The following is a 10340-nucleotide window of genomic DNA, read 5'->3' as shown; positions in this document are numbered from 1 at the left end:
TTTACCAGGGTTCAGAAACATTAGTGCTTTTATGTTCACTTGCTTTGCAATAATGAAGAGATTTTAAAATGCAGGAGGAAAAGCTTATAACTAACAGGGCATTTCTGAGGTAACTCAGGAGAGATTACACAAATTTTCCTACAAGCACACTAAGTACAACTTTTGACTAGACTTGTGTAAGAGGAGAAGGTTCAGTGGCTCTTTAAAACTCAAGTGCCTGCTTAGTCAGTACTAGCTCTCCTTCCACTCCCCCTTCTTCTGCTGCTCAGTAACTTTTGTTGCAATATGGGTGTGACTTTTGATGGAGCTCCCCCCTCCCAGTTATGTCATACTTCAGTTCCTTTGAATCAGAATAAAAAGTGCAGCAAACTTCAGACTCATTGACTGCAGGCTTAACAAGCGCCGGGGCTTTTCTTCTTTCTGCAGCTTGCAAGGATCTTTGGATTTTGCAAAACAGTTTCAAGAAAACAATGGCCAAGCTCTCCTTATGGGCAACTTTTGGATTATGTTTGCTGAAGCTCTGTCTAGCAGAAACAGGTAAGATTTTAATGAATGAAAACGTTTATGATTGTTAAGTTAATGCTTCAGACAGCAAGTGAGTTTCTGCTAGATAGTTAACAGCTTTCTTGCATCAATATACTTTTATTATTTCAGGTGTTATCAGAGATGTTTTAGGAGGGTAATCTCAGTTGTGCTGGTCTGTACAATCACAGAAAGCTGTGTATTGCTTGTAAAGGGCAATTCCAGATCTATAAAAACTAAATTGCAGAACAGTAAAGAATGAAGTTTAAACTAAGAACAGCACTACATTAGGGAATTGGGGATGGCTCTGGTAAAGCTCAGCTCGACAATGTGACTGCTGTTACGAACGCAGTTTGCTCTCCCAGCTCCGCTTCGGACTGCGGGGGAAAGGGGGGTGGAGGGAAGGGGGTGAGCCCCCCCAGTTTATAGTTGTATTCTGGAGTTTATGTGAGCTGAGCCAACAGCTGAAACAAACTGCATTTGGGCACAGCCTTGCTGAACAGGAGAAAAACTGCAGGGATCTCTGCTGAAATTTGGAGAGCTTTTATAGCAAGCATGCTTGCTCCTGGCTTTCTAAGATCTCCTTGGGGCTAACTGATCAGCTTTTGGAACAAAAGGGGTGAGAAGTGACAAAATTCAGTTTATTGCTTACCTTCCTGCGGCTTGGTTATCTCCTTACAATATTTGTATTTAAAAATTTAAGGTTAATACAGAGAAAATTAAAAAATTATGTCCAAAGTGGCAAAAAGCTTTTGAAATTTCACATGGTACAAGCTCAACCATGTTTTAGAGGAATGAACATACTTTTAGCAGACTCTTACTGTGACTGCAACTGCCTTGAGGCAGTTGTGGTTAGGGATAACAGTTGTGCTTCTATATTGTTTTTTGTACTCATCAGTTCCAGGAGTCTAACAAAACGCATTTCTTTATGGCCATTGTTACCCAAGGGCTCTGTGTGTGTGTGTGTGTGTGTGTGTATGGTAAATATATGTCTCATTTGCCTGAGCAGCAGGGGATACTCCTGTAATGGTTGCAGCGCTGCCAGGCTGTGAATGGGTGTGTCAGAGAGAACAAGTTCCCAGTGCTTCTGTGATAGCTAAAGCAGCCTCATTGCTTTTCTCTCTAAAATCCTGTGTCCATTGTACCAAAATGCTCTTGCTAAGATCAAGTATATAGACAAAGCCTTAAGAGAAAAGACAGGGCTACTGTAGGCAAATAAGGTAGGTCTAAGGTGTTAGTAAATCCTTGTCTTGGTCCACGTCTGTGCACTGTATAAATATTATACCTGCTTGATTGATTTTTACTTCTATGAGCTGCCTGCAGTGTCCTAGAGAGCAGGGTCTGCACTGACTCTGGGGGTAATGTGTTTTATAGTGAGACAGAAAGCTCCATAATAGAGCCTGCAGCAGAGTTACAAAAAGTGTGTCAAACTTCACATATGCCCTCCAGGGAAGTTTCTTTACTGGCTTAGTAAGGTATTAGACTATAGCTACAGTATATTTTAGTTGGTACACAGTACATTCCAGCATGACTTTGTAGTCAGTAATGATTTCAAAACAGCAGTTGATGGTGGTGTTTTCTTTTCTTAGCCAGTGATTTTGCTGTGTATCACAGACTAATGACTATTGCTGCTGGGAAACTCCTGAACTGGTATTTTGGTTCTTTTAGTACAGAATTTTATTGAATTAAAGAGGACCTGGAATTACCCTTAATGTGATTTCAGAAGGAAAAACGAGATACAGAGAAAGCTGAAAAACTTACTCATCTTGATTTCTGTGGTGATGTGACTGTACTGTCACTGATATATTTCTTACTTATGGTGTTGACATGACTTGTCTAATGAGTCTGGATCCCTGAGGATATAGATGCTGACATCTTGGTTAATGATGTTTTTGGAGGAGACTTTCTCCCATGAGCATTTTTTATTTGTAGAAATATTTTTCTCAAAGATTTTCTTGATTAACACAAAGTGAATCCTAGAATTTTGACCCCTAAACTAGAAGAAACTGGGACAGAAGTAGTAGTGGTAAAGATGAAATGGAAAGAGGGAGAATGAGTCTGCCTGTGGGAGGAAGGAGCTTGGCTGTTAGCACTGGAGAGGTTGCCAGAGCCCCATTACAAGGTGAGGCTCTTAGACAAGACTCCTGCAGCTGCTGGTCACAGAGGAAGAGACCTGCCTGCCCCTTGGTTTACACATCTATAGTGTAAATTTGTAAATAAAGCAGTTTGAAGAAGCTCTTTGTGCTAGTTTGTTTTCACTCCATCCTTACAGTGTGTATCTTGGCAGTTTTCCAAAGCTACAAAGTAACTAGACTTTATTAAGAGTTCACTTGAACTTTCCATCCTTGTTTAGTGGAGGGGTTATGGAGCTGCACTGGAAACACACACACAGAGCCAACAAACCATGGCAGGGGATTGTTTTGCAGTCTTTGGATAAATGTTGGAAGATTCCTTAGGTACTGGTGTTCACCACAATGAAGAGCCATTACCTTGAAAATAGGAAGTCGGAGAAAGGCTTAATGAGGACAGATAGCATCGTACAATTGAGGAAGAACTTTTCTAAGTAAATGCTTTTAAAACCACTGGTAGCTCTAGCCAAAGTTAAACAAAATGTTCATCCATGTGTGGTGTATCTTTCCTTCCAGAAGAGTTCCCATGAATTTTATAAGCCTGAATTGAAGATAGTGTGAATATTGCAGTTATTCATCTATCACCTAAACATGCATGAGTTTTGACTGTATCAAGAATGTGCCAGCAGTCAGTGATATCACGACATGCTGATAGACTGATAAACACCAGAGAGAACCATGAGCTCATAACTCCTAAAATAGCTGATGAAAAGATGTGATGATATTTGATAATATTAGTTCTGAGTGTAGTTGACTGATGGTAAAACACGTTGTAGAGAAGCAGAGAAAAAGCAATGTAGACTTCCTTTATAAGGAGAGAGTAAATCAAAGAATTTAAAAGTTTTTTGACATTCCAAACATTGTAAAAATGCTTCTCCATCTGTTTTCTGGTCTTCTTGCATCCCATTTTTGTTCCAGAACTAAGGGATAAATGTTTGAAAATAAAGTCAATATGGAAGATGATAATTCTTCCTTTATATATCACTGTTTGGTCTTTTATTTTCAAGAGAATACTATGTGAGAGAGCAAGGGAAGGAGTTCTGTGAAACTCACCTCTGAAATTGGTTTTCCAGGACCAAGGCTAAATGTACATCGTTATCCATGAAATATAACTTTACAGAGAGGATAACTGTGAAACAAACATGACCCATCACAGTAATCTTGCCTGCTTTGAAAACAATGCAACATTGCACTGGAACAATTAATGATGTTCAAAACACATCATATTTTAGAATCAGCTGGCATCTGGGAGCACACTGATTTAATTTGTCAGCATTAAACTGAATTCTTAAAATAGAGAAACAGAAATTTCCAACTTGCTAGAAAGTAGATCACATCCACAGTGTTTTGCCTTTATCTGACGGGGTTTCTCAAGTGATAAACCTGGCGGTTTGGACCGTTCTCTCTGTGTTATCCATGACTGTAGGTGAGAAGCCAGCTTGGTGTAGTTGCTGGTCATTCTCCAGGAGTCCATCGTCTCTTAACAGACAGTCATCTCTCCCTTCCAGAGAGGTAATAATATTTTCAAAGCTATCAGACACTGTAATTATCAGTGGCCATTATGAGTGCTGCTAATAGTAGTGACAGAGAGGATTGTGTCAGTGCTGTGTGTTTATCAGTTTCCTCCCCGCAGTGCCTCGGCAGTAATATCAGTAGCAGCTGGCTGTGATTTCCCTCCCTTGCTGCAGCTGCCAGAGCTGCCCCCGCCCAAGGGACGGCACAGCAGCTCATCATATGAATAAAGAGTTTGCAGGCAGTAATGTGAAGTGGCAACTGAGAAAAAGAGGGGTTTTCCTTGGAGAATCTTTCCAGTCAGACAGAAAGTTGAGCTAATTGCAATTTAAAGTTCAAGCCTCCATGACTGTTTCCTGCCTAACGAAACCTACAGTCATTTTTTGAGTCTGTGCTTTCAATTAGGAACATAATTGAACTTTCTTTTGCAAGCAATGGCTTTGGGACTTTCCAGTTCCTCTACATGACAACACTGGCAATTTTTATATAACACAGCAATCTTATTTTGGTACAATAACCTTCAATTCTCATATTGTAAAACATTAAAAAAAGCACCCCACCCCCCAAAGAAAAAAAAAACCAAAGCAAAAAAACTGAGTTGAAGAATAACCTACAGTTTTAGCTGTTAAAAACATGAAAACACAAGCAGGGTATGCCAATTCAAAGTAAAATTCACAGAGAAGACCTGAATTCTACTTATATTTGGAGTTTGAAAAATACTTTGCTTCACTTTTTTTTTTCTCTTTTCTGTTGATGATTGATGTAGCTCAGTAGCTGGAAACTCTAAGAGAATGTGTTGTGTCTTAAAAAAAGAAAGATAAAAACCCCTGCCAGACATGCAGCAGCTGTGTTAGAACTTCCATCTCTCTTTCTGCTAATGATACTGTTCCAAAAGCAGTGTGAGAGGGTTGTAAAAGAGGTTGCCAGGGTAAATACTGACAGCTGCCTAGGAAAAGGGCATTAGCCTGCAATCCTCAACTTCACAATTAATGTCTGTTTTACCTGCTTTCGTAAATAAGATGCTCCCTCTGACAGAACATGTAATAGTAAAAAAGAACCTGCCATGGCATAGCTTTTGTTAATTATGTATGTGTCACAGTGACAGCATGTTAGCAAAACAGGTTCTCAGAAGTACATTTCCCTAGGGGTCTTTTTTATTGTTATTTTTGTTAATGGATAGGTGTCTGTAAAGAAGCAGGGTGTGGTGCGTGTGGGTGGTTGTAATGAATAGTTTCTTACAGATTTCCCATACAGAAGTGAGAGGATAACTGAAGCCCAGTGGATATTCCCTGGGCACCCAGACCCCTGTAAGCAGATGTGGGAGAGCACACAGGCAGCAAGCAAGCTGCTGACCAAACTGGTGTCTCAAAGTCGAGCACCAGCCTTAAGCTGGCAGCCTCTCAGAGAGGACAGGGCTTTCCAGCAGGGAGGCGCATCGGCAGGGATTGGGATGATGCGTGCCAGGGCGGCGAGGCTGCGGCTCCGAGCCCACATGCCCACTCAAAACAGACTCAACAGGCTGGAATATGCTCCTGCAGCATGTAAATGCAATAGTTCAGCCGTGCTGCAGGGGTGGTTGTGATGGGAGTGATTTACCTACTCTTTGCCATTGGCCAACTCGCATCTTTGAGACAAGGTGGAGTGTCCCTATCACGAAATGAGGAGATGAGGGAGTGACACAATATGTCACTGCTAAGGACAGCCAGGCCTTCCCAGCTCCACCCTGGTGCTCTGGCTAAAGATGCTGCACAAGGAATAAGGAAAGTTAACCAGGCAGGTTCAAGGGAAAGTAGTATTTCCCAATTATAAAGAAACATGATCCATTAAGAATGAAGACACCGAGGGTGCGGCCTGAACGCATCTTTCACTCACTTCCTTATTTTTCCTCCTCCTGCTTGATTAGCTGTCCTTCATTATTTTCTGTCCTTTCCCTTTTCCATCATTTACGCGTGTGTAAATGTAGGAAAAAAGCTCCTTTTTATAGTGGGTCTTCATATTTATAAGTGTTCCTATATGTTGCTTATGCATTAATTTGACATATAGGAACACTTAGAACATGGAAGTGAAATAACACATATTTTGTTTAAATCAATTTTGCCAGTAGCAGTGCTGTAAAAATCAGATAAAATTTTATTGCTTTGACAGTTTTATCCTGTTTACTTGTGTGTTTGCTACCTACATACACAGACTGAGGACTGTCAGCTTTTTTCAGTTCAATAGCAGTTGTTTCCTGGTAGACAACAGTAAATGTAAAGTAGAGCTTCCTTATAGACTTCTTATTCCATGCTTATCTTTTTATGATTAGAGATGTTTGAAGCAGTTTGCCAAGCGAGAACTGACATCTTTTGCCCTGCTGTCAGAGTTAACACTTCTTTAAGTTCAAAAACTTTAAAATTTATTTAATAATTAGCTTAAGAATAGTGTCTTAAATTAGTCAAGTTTTGCTCCTGTTTGAACAAATACTTCCTAGTGATAAATATCTACTGTCTTATTGAGATTTTGGAGGTACTTGTACTTAAAGCTTGATGCTCTGGGAAAGGCTGTTGGGCTGGAGTGTCCAGTAGACTTTGGAAGATTGGTATTAACAAAATACCACTCTTCCATTGCACTAGTCAGAGTAACTTTGTCTTCTGATGAGGAGCAAAATCTCTTCTAGCACAGAAAATAAAAATATTCTCTTTAAGATTGTGTATTGAGGTCTAAACTTTTAAACTCCTCTTTTCCAGAATGTAACCAAATCATTTTATAGCCCACTGAGAAGAGATACTTGGTGGTTCCAGCTCATCATGAGCAGGCACAGCTAAGGTTTTAGAGAAGCACTTATCCCATTGACATTAAATTCTTGCATTAAAGTAGTAACTGCCAGACATTTTGAGCATGTGAGACACATTCCCATGGTGGCTGCCTAGAGAGAAGTTTCTTTCCTGCTTTTGTGGCTTGCCTCAGTAAAACCCTGCATCCATTTGCTCCCTGTTGTGGTATAAAATATTGCAAAGCTCTTCTAAGAGTGTCTATGATGATTTTTGTGTCTTGTGACATTTCTACAAGATCAGTTCTATTCATTCCTTTTTTTTTTTTCCTTCCCTTTTATACTTATGGCTTAATTTCCTCACTGCTTTTTGAATGGGAAAAGATTACAGTAGTTTTGCTTTATTTTCTCAACATATTTTTGACCTGCCAAGTCTCACACATTATCCAGTAGTGATATTGTTTGTGCTCACACTGAACAGAGCACAGCATTAACTGTTTTTTAAAACAGTGAAGTAGGAGCAATGTTACCACATCATGGAAGAATAAGATCAGCACAATTTTCCAGGTGATTTTTCAGGGCATCTCTAGGCATGTAAACTAGGCAGTGTTTCTGTCTCTGTGTGCTCATGTGGATTAGAAAAAGCCCAATTCTCCAGTATTCCAGGAGGAGACGTATCCTATGAGTAGGTGATTGTTAAAACCAGTGATGGAATCTGAACTTGTTTTCTGATAATGCTTTGATGGGAGTCTATTTTAATTCAGGTAGTACATATAACAAGTAGTTTATGGGGTTTTTTTTCTGGAGCTGGAGATGATTTTTCTTATTTTTTATTTCTTAAGAACTGCTATTACTTATATTCAATCCAGTGGGGACCAGACCTATTGTAAATTAGTGCAGCATAAACAATATATTGCATAAAAAACAGTGCAAGACTGGTAAGATGTTGCAACAGTGCCCTTAAAGAACAGTAGAATTTCTGTCCAAAATTTTGCATTTGCAAATGAATAAACTCTTTAATTAATTTCTTTTGCTGAGCAAAGGAGGAAAAATTTTAAAAGCTCTCTTTGCCTGACTAGGCTACAATTCAAAATAAAATGTAAACAATGTTATTTGCTTCAGTTGCTTCTGTGTTATCACAAACCTATTAGAAAAACAGCATAGCCAGAGCATTGAAAGTGTTGGGCTCAGCAAGGTTTGTCTCCATTAATGACCTACAAAAGTATCTATTGATAACATTTCCTTGATACACATCCAAGACTTCAAAGCTCAAGGTGGACATTAGTAACAAAACCAAATGATCTCTCCTCCATATATCCTTGAGTACCTTAAACATTCAAACATTTTAACTCCAGCACATCTGAGGTGCATTCCTCCTGTTTGTCATCTTCTGGAGTCTCCTGATTATTGTAAAGAAACTTGAATTCTTGAAACAGATTTGACATCTTAGGCTTTCTCAGTGTATCACTTCAGTAATAGATGGTGTTTCTGTTGAAATTTTGTTCTGTTTTGATTTTGGTTTTGGGTTTTTTTGTCCCCTTGCATTGCACAGAGTTCACATAAATATTACTACATTTGGTCAAGAAGGAGTTACCTTATCTGGTGGATTCCATCAACACTGTCAGCAGAACTGGAGTCAGGCTGAATGTATTTAAATTACCCTAGAACTAAAAATTTGAAGTCTAGACATAGTAGTATTTAACAGAGAAAGAATATTCCCAACTAGTGAGAAAGAAGTGAACTGACAAACATGCTGCCAGCAGAAAATAATGATTTGTGATTTTTGTAGCTCATGGGAAGCCCGGTGTTTTTATCTCTACCTCATAGGTAAGACAACAAAGAGACAGCAATGCAGCTGTGAATAGAACATCTTCTCCAAAGTCCCAGCCCCTTGTCCCACCGAGATTAGTGCCTCTTTTGATTCAGTTTCAGAAAACAGGTATGATTTCACATACAGGGCTATTTCAGATGAAAGAAGCATTATGATTAATTGTAATAAAAATGTTCTTGTGCAATATTATTCTACTGGATGGGAAGTGAACAGGACCACAGAGGACCAGAGCATTCTCTGAAAACTGTTACCGTAAAAACAGGAAGCTCTCTTCAGTTACTGTTTGGCAATCCATCACTGAGTCTGGCTGTGCAATCCTTCCTTCAGCCAAGTAATATGTGTGAGAAAATACTCCTTATGAGTAAGAGTAAGTGTTTACCTAATTTTTGAAACACCCAATTTTTTGTAGACCTACATTGAATTTCTTAACAGTATCAGTCTTTTGCCTGGCTTTATTACTCATAGTGCTCAGGTCATGCCATTTTATCAACACAGTCACAATCACATTACTGTTGACTCACAGCAATTGCAAGGCAATGTATTGACACCTTTTTTCCACCCCGATGGAATATAACCACAAGTATATCCACAGTGATAGTCATGGCAACATGACTAACTGAACCTATCTTTTGCTTTTTCACCTACTGGTTTTGGTATCTTGGATTGATTTCCATATTGGGAAGTAGTCCAGTATCTCCCACCCTTCCAGAGAAAGTAGTTTTATGAGTCAGGTGAGTTAGCAGTTTGTTATAGCAAGGTGTGTCTAAGGCAGGTTTTTAGGCTGTTGAAGGAAGACAAGAGGATCTATGCACAATGATTAGTAGCAAATCACCTGGAAAAGTGGTTTCTCACTGCATCAGCTACTTCTGCTATTTCTAAGGCATCACAGAATCACAGTATGGCTTGGGTTGGAAGGGAGTGTAAAGACTACCTCATTCCAACTCCCTGCCATGGGCAGAGATACCACCCTCTAAATGAAGTTCCTCAGGACTCCATCTAACCTGGTCTTGAACACTCCCAGGAGTGGAGCTTCTCTGGGCAACCTGTTCCAGTGCCTCCCACCCTCACAGAAAGGAACTTGTTCCTAACATCAAATCTAAATCTTTTCTCTTTTAGTTTAAAACTGTTTCTCTTGTCTTATCACCATCTGCCTGTGTAAAAAACTCTCCCTCTTTAGAAAAGAAAATCCTTTATGTACTGCAAGGCTGCGGCGAGGCCTCCTTTGTGCCTTCTCTTTGCTGGGTTGAAGAATCCCAGCTCTCTCAGCCTCTCTTTGTAGGAGGTGTGCTCCTGCTCCTCCAGTCATTTTCATGGCCCTCATCTGGACTTGCTCCAACACGTCCATGTCCTTCTGTTGGGCACCCCAGAGCTGGATGCAGCACTCCAGGTGGGATCTTACAAGGGCAGAGTAGAGGGAAAGAATCACTTCTTTGCCCTGCTGGCCACATTCCCTTGGACAGCTCAGGATGCTGTTGGCTTTCTGGGCTGGGAGCACACACTGGTGGCTCATATCCAGCTTTTCATCTGTGACAAATCCCAAGTCCTTATTGTCAGGGTTGCTCTCAATGAGTTTTGCTCCCAGCCTTATGTCCTAGAT

At 40.0% G+C, this 10340-nt stretch overlaps 1 protein-coding gene across 1 annotated transcript in view; it reads left to right on the top strand.

The window, feature by feature from the left end:
* Window positions 1–357: 357 nt before the first annotated feature.
* CD44 (CD44 molecule (IN blood group)) overlaps window positions 358–10340 on the top strand; it is a 49158-nt gene continuing 39175 nt past the window's right edge. Inside the window, exon 1 of the mRNA XM_083863333.1 lies at window positions 358–537. Within this exon, the coding sequence (XP_083719459.1) occupies window positions 471–537 (67 nt within the window). The 5' untranslated portion in view covers window positions 358–470. The remainder of the gene's footprint in view (window positions 538–10340) is intronic.

This window comes from Zosterops lateralis, assembly GCF_965231275.1.
Source record: "Zosterops lateralis genome assembly, chromosome: 6".
Taxonomy (NCBI): domain Eukaryota; kingdom Metazoa; phylum Chordata; class Aves; order Passeriformes; family Zosteropidae; genus Zosterops; species Zosterops lateralis.
This window is presented reverse-complemented; position numbering and strand designations above follow the sequence as displayed.